Below are 13,349 nucleotides of genomic sequence, written 5' to 3' on the forward strand. Positions count from 1 at the left end.
AAGGATGCCAATGCTCGGGTTTTTACCTTGGAGGAAGGGTTTTACTTAGATCATGGAGTTGGCTTACGTTATTTGTTCATCTGTATCTACTTTCAGTTCCAAAAAAATCTTTACCTTAAATCTTCCTAAATGCTTATACGGTTACCTAGACCTATATATATTTTTTTTATTTTTTAGGTGGTGGGGGGGGGGGTTGAGACTAGGCCTAGTATAGTTTATCCCCAACACATATCCTAATACACACACCAACAGTAACACATACGGTCCCTGATACATAATTTTGAGTTCAGTAATTATAGCTACTGCCCCGGCCATTAGTGACTCTCTATGGCACTGCTCTCTCTAATAACCACTAACTTAATTAATTTACCCACAACACATCGCAACACTAACTAATTAACACCCACAGTAACACATAAAAGATCCCTAACACATAAATTTGAAGTGGCAACCATGTGAGGGTCGTCTGCTGGGGAGGTCACATGTCTCCCACGCGGCCCATAGCACACCACCCCGGCAGGTCAGCAGGGGGAGGGCGTGGCAGGGGATCAAGGGTCAGGGGGGGCGTGGCAGGGGGTCAAGGGTCAGGGAGAGCGTGGCAGAGGTGTTAGGCAGGGGGTCAAGGGTCAGGATGGGCGTGGCAGGGTATTGTAACTCGTATGATATGAAGATGGTTGCTTGATAATTACTGTGATAGGTGATATTTTTGTAGCTTCAAGTATTGTTGCTGGGGGCGTGACAGGGTGTTTGGCAGGGGCTGAAGGGTCAGGATGGGCGTGGCAGGGTATTGTAACTCGTATGATATGAAGATGGTTGCTTGATAATTACTGTGATAGGTGATATTTTTGTAGCTTCAAGTATTGTTGTTGGGGGGTGACAGGGTGTTTGGCAGGGGGTGAAGGGGCAGGATGGGCATGGCAGGGTACTTTAACCTACACATTTGCTTTTGTGGGAGTTGCAGGCATTACCAGGAGTAGATTTATGACCCTGGTGATATTTTGACAAGCTTCTGTACCATTAACGTGAAAAACACTTGTGAGAAACTGAATAGTCTCTTCAATCTTTTTTGGGGGCTGGTGAGGCCATATAGGACCATTGATTTATCTTCTTTTTCGGCCTTTGAAATAATAATAATAATAATAATAGTTTGATGTGAGAACCAAAAGCGTCTTAGAATGTAGGGGCCTTGATTCCTGCTGTAGGCGATATAGAAATAGATACCTAGTTATTTGATTTAATATAGTTTCACTTGAGTTTTAAAAATATTCAGAACTTCTGTCAAAGGAGGGACAAAATATTGCACGTTCAAAATAGAAAAAATAAAAGAATAATAAAAAGTGCAAGAAATAAAATTGAATAAAAGGAACGAATAAATGTTACAATAAAAGAAAGGAAAATTATGGCGTTTTTGCGAATAATAAAAGAAACACAAGATAATACAAGGCAAAAATACAGCAATAAAGAACACCATTGGGTCTGTGTGGTCTGAATACTTATGTAAATCTATGTAAAGCAGTAAAATAATAACCTTCACTAGAACACTAAGAGAGCAAAAGAGACATTGACAGAGATAATGAACCCCACAATTACTATTTTTTTGTTGTTGTTGTTTATTCCTTTTTATCCCTTTCCAGGTGATGCGGCAAAGAAGGTGAGGCAGAAGGATGCAAAGATACCTGTTCCACTTGGGTTACTGCGGCTCCAGGCTCAGGTAACACCAACACCCTAACCTAACCTAACCTATCACCACCAACAACAACCTAACCTACCACTCTGCCACCACCACCACCACTACCACCACCACCCTAACACAACATGATTTAACCTAACATACCACCACCACTACCACCACCTTAAACCTACCACTGCACCACCCTAACCTAACCTAACCTATCACCACCAACAACAACCTAACCTACCACTCCACCACCACCACCACTACCACCGCCACCCTAACATAACATGATTTAACCTAACATATCACCACCACCACTACCACCACCTTAAACCTACCACTGCACCACCCTAACCTAACCTAACCTATCACCACCAACAACAACCTAACCTACCACTCCACCACCACTACCACCACCACCACCCTAACATAACATGATTTAACCTAACATACCACCACCACTACCACCACCTTAAACCTACCACTGCACCACCCTAACCTAACCTAACCTTAATACACCATCACTAACCTAACTTATACAACACGACCCTAAAATAACATAACCTTACTGCTTCACCACAACCCAACCTAACCTAACTTGCCACCACCATCACCAGCCTAACCTAACCACCACCACCACCCTAACCTAATCTAACGTAACTTACCACACCACCACCCTAAACCTACCACAGCACTACCACACCTCTACCATCACCACCACCAGCACCAACCTAACCTAACCTTCCACCACCATCACCACCATTCAGTTTATTGTGTGACTAATAGAAAAATGATCACAATCCTCTTTCCTCGGCAGGGGCATCCAGAGGCAGAGTGCGGAGTTGGAGGAATTACGAGGCAGTGTTCAGGGCCTGCTGGAGAAGGGTCTGACACTCTTGGACCCAGCCAATGAGCCGCTTTCCTACTTCTCCAGCCGCACTGACAAGGGTGTGTGGTGGATGGGGTTAAGAGGGGATAGGGACGGTGGGGTTATGGGGTGGCTATGGTGGTCAACCCCTCCGCTGCAATTGGCACGGATTTGGCTTTCACTGGTAGCCCGGTAACATATACTCCCAGGTCTTTCTCTGCCTCTGTGGTGGATAGTGGAGTGTTTCCCATGCGGTATTGGTGTGCTGGATATCCCCTCTCAAGATGCAGGACTTAACATTTTTCTTCATTGAATTGTAGCAGCCACTTTTTGTTCCCTTCCTGTAGCTTGGTGGTCTTCTTGTAGGAAATCCGCAGTCAAGGGGTTAAGGGTTGCAGCGGTGTCTTTCTATCCTGGCGTGTTTTTACAGTGTACTTGTTTGTCCCTTTAAGTTGTATGTCCGTGTGATCCCCGACTCATCTCTTGCAGGTGTCCACGCTGTGTGTAATACCGCACATGTGGACCTGCTCTGTAAGGGTGATGGGGTATGTTATGAGCCTAGGAGAGTCACCCACCATCTAAATCGGTTCTTTAAAATCCATAACACTGACATTAGGTAAGACTCGCACCTTATGGGAAACAGATCAAAATTTGGTTTCCTTTGTTTTTTTGTTTTAATTCTGTAGTTGTTGTTAGGTATTTACGGCATTAGTTTCTTCTTTGTTTTTTAGGTAAGTCTGTTTTTTAGATGAGTGTTTATTTCAGTTTATTATTTTGTCTTATTTTTTAGTAGTTTAGTAGCTATAATTTTCCTTTTTTGTAGTAGTTTCAATAGGCAGTCACTAACTTCCCTCTGAATGGCTAGGTAGGCATAGACATGGTATCAGGTAGCCTAGAAAACATCCATGGGTTCTAACATACTTATAGTCCATGAGGCAACCCTTGTGTGGCGTACGATTCTTTACCACAAACCTTTCAACCCACCACCCTATCCACCTCTGTCTCTCCCCTCAGGATCCACAAGACTACACTGGTGCCACAAACCTTCCACGCGCGCTACGATGCAGTGGGGCGAAGGTACCTCTACCGCTTGGCTGTGACGCCCGAGCACATAGGAGGCTCGCGGATGCACCGAGAGAAGTTTACACCATCTGCCGAGATCAACCGAGTGTATCTTGTCAGGTAGGGAGGTGGAGAGCTTGGGTAGTTAGCGTGGTTGTTAGGAGAGGTTATTTTTTGGCTTGGTAATACGGTAAGTCTGATAATTTTGTGTTGGACAGATCGGACATTCTGATGGTTCGGAATTTTCAGCCGAGGGTCAAATTTAGCGTTTTTTGGGGGGGATTACGTCGATATAAAATGAGGGTGAAAAATAGAATAATAGACGATTGTAGTGCACGGAACTGTCACATTCAGAACCAAGTGTGTGTTTCTTCCATCATCCTCACACTCTTTCCTTCTCTACACTTCCTCTCTCTCACCCTCCACACTCTTGTCTTCCTCTGTACTTTTGTTAACCCGTCCGCTGCGACTGGCATGGATTTCGCCTTCACTGGTAGCCTGGTAACATTTACTCCCAGGTCTTTCTCTGCCTCTGTGGTGGATAGTGGAGTGTTTCCTATGTGGTATTAGTATGCTGGATATCCCCTCCCAAGGTGCATGACTTTACGTTGTTCTTCATTGCATTGTAGCAGCCACTTTTTGTTCCATTCCTGTAGCTTGGTGATATCTTCTTGTAGGAAATCCACAGTCTCCCCAGTTTCACATCCTTCCCTTCCTTCCATTATCTTCATTATTACCTACTTTCCTGCCTTCCTCTGTACCTCTTTCCCATTATCATCCACACACTATCATCTCGTCCTCTCTCCTTCAGGCCGCCCTTTGATCCCGAGAGCCTGGAGCCAGTGTGTCGCCTGCTGGAGGGAACGCACGACTTTGCCTCCTTCGCCAACGCACCTCGTAAGGGCGACCCAAAGAAGGAGACTGTCCGGACGATACACAGTGTAAGGGGGATGAGGAAAGGAGGAGGAGGAGGAGGAGGAGGAGGAGAATCTTCTTCCTCTATACTTTACTTTCTTTTCTCCTCTTTTAGTATCTTCTTTCTCTATTCTCTGTCTATCATTTTCCTCCTTGTCTTTTCTTACCTGTTTTTCAAGATGTCATTAATTAGTTTTGTTGATTTCTTTCTATATCACTTTTTAGGACGAGTTTCTAATATGCTTTAATTTAACTTCTATGGCATTTTCTTCTTTCTCTTTAATTTGCCCATCTTCTTCTTCCTCTTATAGCATCTTCAAATCTTCATCGTTAGGTCTTCTTTTATGCAATCTATCCATTTTTTCTTCATCCTTTTCTTTTTCTTTCTGCTGCTCCCATTTCCAACACTCTTATGCTCATTTACTCCTTGTTTCTTCTCATTTCCATTTACCCTTATCCTTCAGGTCCTGTTCCTCCTATTCCTTCATCGTCAAGTCTTCTTTTACGCAATATGTTAATCTTTTCCTTCTTCCTCTCTGCTTTCTTTCTGTAGCTCCCATTTCCAACACTCTTATGCTCATGTACTCCTTGCTTCTTCTCATTTCCATTTATTCTCATCCTTCAGGTCCTGTTCCTCCTATTCCTTCATCGTCAAGTCTTCTTTTATGCAATCTGTTCATCTTTTCCTTCTTCCTCTCTGCTTTCTTTCTGCAGCTTCCATTTCCAGCACTAATTCTCATGTACTCCTTATTTATCCTCATTTCCATTTATTTTTATTCTTTATGTCCTGTTCCTTCTATCTCTTCATCATCAAGTCTTCTTTAATGCAATCTATTCATCTTTTCCCTCTCCTTCCTCTCTTCTTTTTTCTGCAACTGCTCTTTCTAATACTCTTTTGCCTACATAGTCCTCATTTGTTGTCATCTGTACATATATACTCATAATAAAAAACAAAAGCAGCCTAATGTCTGTCTCAGTTTATCCATATTTTCCTTGTCCTTCCTCTTTTCCTTTTTCCTGCAACCTCTCTCTCTAATACTCTTTTGCCTGCATAGTCCTCATTTGTTGTCATCTTTACATATATACTCATAATAAAAAACAAAAACAACTTCTCTATGTTTGTCTCAGTTTATCCATATTTTCCTTGTCCTTCCTCTTTTCCTTTTTCCTGCAACTTCTGTCTCCAGTCCTCTTCTGCCCTCATGGTCCTTGGCTATCATCACACTTACTCATAATACAAACAAATGCTCAGTAATCTGTTTTTAGAATTTCTATTATGCTCTTAAACTTTTCATACTTTAACGATTTTTAACTTTTTATAATTCTACGATTTTATACGAGGTCATTTTATTCAGCGCCATATGACCAATCCAGTTGCGGCGCCATGATTTTAGTCCAATCAACCAATCGATCAATCCGTTTGTGTGTCCCTCAGATCCGCGTGACCCCAGGCCGGCCGTCGCTGGACCCGAGTTATGACCCTCTGTACTCGCAACTCCAGTTCTGGGACGTCACCATCAGGGCGAGTTCCTTCCTCTACAAGCAGGTGAGTGGGCATGGCTGGGACACCTTAACTATACGAAAGAATATAACTCCCACCACTCGCTATTCCCGCAAGGTAAAGTGGGAAGCATCCAGTCACCTCTCTACCAGAAGTTGACCTCTCTTTTGGCCACTAAGCTACACTTTTCTTTATAGGGGCATGGCTGGGGCACCTTACTCTTTTTCTTCTTTGTCATGTGATCTTGGTGCCTGTCTTTCTTTAGAGTATGTAATGTGGGTGATTTGTCCTTTTCGACCCATTTTTCAAGACTATTATTTATTTATTTATTCTATTTATTTATTTATTTTTTTAGATAAGGAAGCAGCTCAAGGGCAAGAAAGAAAAGTGTAGAAAAAACATTAATCGCTGCTCCTAAAAAAAAGATGAAAGTATTTTTTTGTACCCTGTTTATGAATGAGTTTGTAATATGTTGACTTAACTCTTTGAAAATCCAACCCCATAAAGTTTTTAGTATTCCCTTTCTTAGTTTCCTTCCCCACCCCCAATTTTTTCCCTTCTACTCTCTCCAACAAAACAAAAATAACATGGAATAAAAAATAAGAAATAAAGGAACCACAAAATTTCTTGCAATATTCCCTTCAAAATTTTCCTAGACACCATTTTTCCCCCATCAACTCACTTGAAACTAAAAAATTAAATATATAAATAAATAAATAAATAAAATAACAAAAAACAGCTTACCTCTAATCACCTTCACTGCGGCTGAACAGGTGCGGCGGACAGTGGGTGCGCTGGTGGGTGTTGCGCAGGGCCGGGTGAACCTCGATAACATCCAACACATGCTGGACAAGCCCTCACACGACAACTGGATCTGCAGTCACGTGGCTCCCCCGGACGGCCTGTATCTTCTGGAGGTGGAATACCCGCCCGACGTGTTCCTGGAGGCGGAGGGAGTGAGTGGAGAGGAGGTGGAAGGGGGTAAGAGAGAGGAAGTGGAAAGTGTGAGAAAAGGAGAGAAAGGAGAGGTGGAGGGGGAGAGTAAAGGAGAAGTGTGTGAGGAGAGAGGAGAGAGTGAGGGAGAGAGTAAAGAAGAGGTGGAGAGGTGAGAGAATAGAGTGAGGTGGACAGTAAAAGTGAGAGAGAAAGTGGAGGAAAGGAAGGCACCAGAGGAAGACCGTGAGAGATAAAAATGTGCTGGAGATGATGGAGGAGGAAACACAAACTGGAGAGTGAAAATGAAACTAAGAGAAACTGCGACACAATAACTACTTACACAAACAAAGGAACGGTGCCACATCAATGCTATACAAGGCGCCATACTGAACCTGCCATACTAACTAAGTGCCAAATAAGGAAAACTGCCACATAATCACACTGTACAAAGTGCCACATTGTGTTTGACATGACAGTTAAGTGCCAAATTGCAAAACAGTGCCACGTTTGTCCTCTGTAACGGGTGCCATGTCGAGTTTTGCCCAGCAGCTGAGTGCCAAACGCGGGTCACTGCGGCACACACAAACGCAGGTCACCACGCCCGACGGACAGGCTCGGCTGGAGGAATTATTCTCCGATGGCACACACTCGGTGACCTCCATGCCCTCCACCAGTCCAGGCTTCGTCGTTGACACAAAACCTGACCTCCGCTACACCTTCATCCTCAACAAGGTCATTCTGGGGTCGCAGGATGTGGCGCACGACCTTGACATCCTCACCAACAACAAGGTCACACATATCCTCAATGTCGCTACTGGGGTCATCAACCTCTTCGAAGGATGGTTCACGTACAAGACCAAGGAGGCTTTTGACACGCCGACCTTCCGGATTTTGGACATTCTCGAGGAGTGTTGCGACTACATCCAGGCGGCGGTTGTGTCTGGCGGGTGTGTGCTGGTTCACTGCAATGCGGGTGTGTCTCGCTCAGCCTCAGTGGTCATGGCATATCTCATGAGGAACTACGGCATGAGTTTCGACGAGGCGTTCAGGTTCGTCAAGTCTAAGCGGTCGTTTGTGCGCCCCAACGAAGGGTTTATGAAGCAGCTGAAGGAGTACGAGCAGCTTCTGGCGATGACGTGAGGGAGGGATAGAAGAAAAGTCCCGTTGTTAACTCCTTGACTGCGGATTTCCTACAAGAAGACATCACCAAGCTACAGGAATGGAACAAAAAGTGGCTGCTACAATTCACCTGGGGAGGGGTTATCCAGCATCCCAATTACCACATGGGAAACACTCAACTATTCACCACAGGGGCAGAGAAAGACCTGGGAGTATATTTTTACCAGGCTACCAGTAAAAGCCAAATCCGTGCCAATCGCAGCAGATGGGTTAACCCCCCTTTGGACTGGTAGATAAACGGGTACAAACCTGGGGAAGGTAAACTGTGGTAACCTGGATGTTGCATTTGCCCTGTGTCTCAGATGGGCCCTCACCCACCATTGGTACTGAGGTGAGCAGTTAGGCCATATGCAACTGTTAGTGTAGGCTCTGAACTGTACCCCTAGAAAGCCAAAGAGAATGGGAAGTGAAGTATTAAAGAATGTCTCGCTTACTGAAGGCAAAATTATTCAAGTTAGACCCTCATAAGTAACACATAATGAGGAAACGTATACATGTACCGAGGAATTTTTACACCAACAAAACCTTGACAATAAATAATGAATGAGAAATGAAGTGTTAAAAGAATAACTCACTCACTGAAGGCAAAATTATTCAAGTTAAACCCTCATAAGTAACACAGATACTGAGAAATTTTTCCACTAACAAAACCTTAACGAAAAATAATGAATGAGAAACGAAGAACGGGAAATGAAGTGTTAAAAGAATATCTCTCACTCACTGAAGGCAAAATTATTCAAGTTAAACCCTCATAAGTAACACATAATGAGAAGAACGGGAAATGAAGTGTTAAAAGAATATCTCTCACTCACTGAAGGCAAAATTATTCAAGTTAAACCCTCATAAGTAACACATAATGAGGAAATGGATACTAAGAAATTTCTACACGAACAAAACCTTTATGATAAATAATGAAGAGTGTTTTCCTGCTGGCATTTCAGGTTTAGTAATTTCCTCGACTGCTGACTCTAAGCTGTGCCGGTAACATTAAAAGTGTCAAGTATTTATTTAATGTGTCTAGAATTATGGAATGATTGTGTGTGCCGTGAATTTTTGGTTTGGAATTCTAGTTTAATTTATGTGATCTATTTTTCTTCACTGCTAAAATTTTGCCGTGCTGGAAACATGAAAAAAAAGTGTCGTGTTAATTTAAAGTGTTTAGGATTATGGGCTGATTGTGTGTCTTGAATGTGTCTTACTGCATAAAAAAGCAAGTCTAGGCTGATATGTTTTAGTCCACAATTTTACACGGACAAGAAAATAAAATGTGGTAGTGAGAGATTCGTATAAGTAAGGTAGTATAATAGTAAGCAGGGGTGTGGGGTCGGAAATGGAGTCAGAATCGGAGTCACTGGAGTCGATCACTTTTGGCCAGAGTTGGAGTTGATATTAGTGTTTTTTTTTTTTTTTCTATTCCAGTTTTATTTTATTTCATAGTCACTGGAGTCAATTACTTTTGGCAGGAGTTGGAGTCAATATTGGAGTCATTATTCATTTTCTATTCCAACTTTATTCTATTTTATTTATTTATTGATTTTTTTACTGCAAGGGAGACAGCTCAAGGGGCATTAAAACCAAATTAGCAACAAAAAACCCCGCCAGGCGCTGCTCCAATACATATATCTCCAATTCCAACCTTCTTTTCAATACGTGTGATGTGTTGTGGCTGGGTGGTGTGTGGTGTGATTTTGCTGGGTTAAAATACCTTACCACCACAGTACTGCAGAAGAGAGGAAGGGGGAGAAGGGTGAAGTCAGAGTTGCAACCTTCGAATTTCATAGTCTAGGTTAGGTTAGGTTAGGTTAGGTTAGAGAGTCACGATCTTAAAATCTCCTTTGGTCAGAACCTTCACATTTTGTAGTCTAGGTTAGGTTAGGTTAGGTTAGAGAGTCACGATCTTAAAATCTCCTATCGTCAGAACCTTCACATTTTGTAGTCTAGGTTTGGTTAGGTTAGGTTAGGTTAGAGAGTCACAACCTTAAAATTTCCTATTGTTAGAACCTTAAAATTTCATAGTCTAGGTTTGGTTAGGTTAGGTTAGGTTAGGTTAGAGAGTCGCAACCTTATAATCTATCGTCAGAATCGCAGTCGAGTTGATTTTCTTTACACCTGACTCCACACCCCTGATAGTGAGTTAACTGCGGCACGAAAACTGGCATTCAAAATATTACTGTGGATTCGGCAGCTGTGACGGGCAGGAACCTTGATTATTTCCATCACAGCTGGCTTTGATTTTACTCTTAATCTCACTGCAACAAAGCTTTACGATTATTATTACCTCCTCTAACAATGCATTATATATAGGTCAGATCAAACTCCACACCCCTGATAGTAAGTTAACTACGGCACAAAACTGGCCTCTGATATATTACTGTGGACTCGTCAGCCGTGAGGGGCAAGAACTCTGATTATTTACATTACAGTTGGCTTTGGTTTTTGCTGTTAATCTCACTGCAACAAAGCTTTATGATTACTATTACCTCCTCTAACAATGCATTATTAATAGGTCAGTTTGCTGAATGTGATTTGTATGTATTTTTCACTTTAATATCAAACTGGAGTCTTTTTTTTCTACCACCTTTTGTTCTGTATGTGTTTTATATGGATTTTTCACTTTAATATCAAACTGGAGTCTTTTTTTTCTACCACCTAATGTTCTGTATGTGTTTTATATGCATTTTTCACTTTAATATCAAACTGGAGTCTTTTTTCTACCACTGATTGTATTGAGTTAGCAAGGTTTGTTTACCCTCCGCACAATGAACGTTGCCAGACTGTCGTACTCAGCCTCTTGTGTTTGCTGATTTCTAACCCCAAAGACTATTACTGCCATTCTCTTTTTCTAATAATTCTTCCCTTTTCCTATTCTCCTTTTCTAATTATTCTTTTTCCTGTTCTCCTTTTCTAATTATTTTTCCTGTACTCCATTACTCGTCCATCCCAATAACTTTTTTTTTTTTCACATCAAAGGAAACAGCTCAAGGGCAATAAAAAGAGTGCAAAAAATAAGTCCGCTACTCACCGCTCCCGTAAACGATAAAAGTAAAGAGTAGCCAAGAGGGTAGTCAATTTCGGGTGGCTTCATATAAAGTCATCGTTAAAATGGTTACTCATTGGTGTTCCCTGGCAATAGTTATGGGTCGGAAAACGGCAAATGCGATGCTCGGATTTCGATAGTCTGGCAACGGTGCTTGTGATTAGATTCTTCGTCAATTTTCTGAATGTCTTTTGTATTTATTTTGTACTTTGATACTGGAGTTTTTTGTACCTTTTCTCACACTTTCATACTCTCCTCTCGCACCATCTTGTGTCGGTCCGTTTTCTGAGTGCAATTTCTGTCTACTTTTCTGGGCGGAATCATCTTCAAACCACCCTTCTCGGTACATAGTTTTACAGTAACAATTTTCACAACCAAGTAATAACTATGTGTTTTGCCGTGCTCAGAATTAACGATCTAGCTATGTCATATTCCGCTGTTCTTTTACGTAAATTACTGTTCACGTCGCTCACAACTCAACTAAGCAATAATATGTTTCGTCACGCACAACACAAATAATGACGTCCTCTGGCAGTCATGTGTTCCATCACGCACAACACACACAACACACACGCTTGCATCCCACTCAGAGCTATAACTTAAGTCCGTCCATGCCCTGTGCTTGTCAGCCTCGTAAGAAAGGAGTGTTCTGTTCCCACAATAATAGAATGGCTGTATGTACATGGCAGAAAGGTTGTAGGGACTTAACTCAGCTCACATACCCATGCTCTGTTCAACTACTGCCTTTGGGAAGAAATCTTGGCTGTAAGGTCTGTAAAAGGTTGAAAAATATATAGATAAAGGTGGTAATATTGCAAGCTTGTATATGTTAGAGGTCATACAGACTGACCTCCTCTGACAGACCCACAGGAGAGAGGAAATAATTTGTCTGTAATGGATGTAGAGGCTGCTAAACTAACTGACATCTTTATACCAGAACTGTGTAGCTACTGTCTCTTGAAATATCTTGGCTGTTAATGCTAAAAGAAGGTTTGTAAATGATGTAGAGGCTGCTAAACTAACCGACATCTTTATACCAGAACTGTGTAGCTGCTGTCTCTTAAAATATCTTGGGTGTTAATGCTAAAAGAAGGTTTGTAAATGATCTAGAGGCTGCTAAACTAACCGACATCCTTATACCAGAACTGTGTAGCTACTGTCTCTTGAAATATCTTGGCTGTTAATGCTAAAAGAAGGCTTGTAAATGATCTAGAGGCTGCTAAACTAACCGACATCTTTATACCAGAACTGTGTAGCTACTGTCTCTTGAAATACCTTGACTGTTAATGCTAAAAGAAGGTTTGTAAATGATGTAGAGGCTGCTAAACTTACTGACATCTTTATACCAGAACTGTGTAGCTACTGTCTCTTGAAATACCTTGGCTGTTAATGCTAAAAGAAGGCTTGTAAATGATCTAGAGGCTGCTAAACTCACTGATATCCTTATACTACATCTGGGTAACTACTGTCTCAAGGAAATAATATGTCCGTTAATGCTAAAAGAAGGCTTGTAAATCATCTAGAGGCTGCTGAACTTACTGACTCACTACTTACTGGAGCTGTGTAATGTTTGCCTTTCTCAGAGAGTGAAAATATCTTAACTGTGTCACAGGGAGATAGTTTAAGGTGTTATGGTGATTAAAATGATGACGATTCTTTGATGTGGTTTGTTTGTGTTAACCTGAAACTTACTTAAACTCATTTTCTGACCTACTCTTCCTTTACTTCATTACTTTACTCTTCCTTTCTCTCTCTCTCTCTCTCTCTCTCTCTCTCTCTCTCTCTCTCTCTCTCTCTCTCTCTCTCTCTCTCTCTCTCTCTCTCTCTCTCTCTCTCTCTCTCTCTCTCTCTCTCTCTCTCTCTCTCTCTCTCATCCACTCCTCTCCATCTCTCATTCTTCCCATTTCTTCCCTTCTATCTCTCCTCTCCATATCTCTCTTCCTCTTCCTTTCATTGCTCCATAACTGCATAATTTCCCTTCTATCTTTCTCCTCTTCTCTCTTTTCTTTTCCTCTCCATCTCTTGTTCTTCTCCTCTCCCTCCCTTCCTACTTTCAAATATTCCTCCATCTCTCTCTCCCTTCTCTCTGCTTCCTTTATCCCTTTCCTTCTTACTCAATACATTATCATTCACTTCCATTACTTCTCTTCACTTCTCCCTCTCCTATTAAATTACA

At 41.9% G+C, this 13,349-nt stretch overlaps 2 protein-coding genes and 1 long non-coding RNA gene across 8 annotated transcripts; all 3 read left to right on the forward strand.

Moving 5' to 3' along the window:
- The first annotated feature begins 261 nt into the window (after window positions 1–261).
- LOC127007911 (tRNA pseudouridine synthase-like 1) lies at window positions 262–7,143 on the forward strand. The gene is made up of 8 exons (XM_050879398.1): window positions 262–520; window positions 1,635–1,711; window positions 2,493–2,623; window positions 3,033–3,159; window positions 3,558–3,725; window positions 4,417–4,546; window positions 5,956–6,066; window positions 6,795–7,143. Exons 2-8 carry the CDS (start codon window positions 1,665–1,667, stop codon window positions 7,128–7,130), a joined length of 1,050 nt encoding a protein of 349 aa, XP_050735355.1. The 5' UTR covers window positions 262–520; window positions 1,635–1,664; the 3' UTR covers window positions 7,131–7,143.
- A 331-nt stretch (window positions 7,144–7,474) lies between these two features.
- LOC127007912 (dual specificity protein phosphatase 19-like) lies at window positions 7,475–8,905 on the forward strand. The gene has a single exon (XM_050879399.1). It carries the CDS (start codon window positions 7,486–7,488, stop codon window positions 8,095–8,097), a length of 612 nt encoding a protein of 203 aa, XP_050735356.1. The 5' UTR covers window positions 7,475–7,485; the 3' UTR covers window positions 8,098–8,905.
- A 5-nt stretch (window positions 8,906–8,910) lies between these two features.
- Window positions 8,911–12,832, forward strand: LOC127007914 (uncharacterized). Of its 6 annotated transcripts, XR_007760686.1 has the most exons (3): window positions 9,876–10,002; window positions 10,088–12,163; window positions 12,267–12,832. It is a non-coding gene; the product is annotated as an uncharacterized LOC127007914 (long non-coding RNA). The 6 variants fall into 6 exon arrangements; XR_007760687.1 differs by having other exon boundaries at window positions 8,911–10,017; window positions 10,088–12,832; XR_007760688.1 differs by having other exon boundaries at window positions 8,911–10,012; window positions 10,088–12,832.
- Window positions 12,833–13,349: the final 517 nt, after the last annotated feature.

Source organism: Eriocheir sinensis, chromosome 36 (genome assembly GCF_024679095.1).
Source record: "Eriocheir sinensis breed Jianghai 21 chromosome 36, ASM2467909v1, whole genome shotgun sequence".
Lineage (NCBI taxonomy): Eukaryota > Metazoa > Arthropoda > Malacostraca > Decapoda > Varunidae > Eriocheir > Eriocheir sinensis.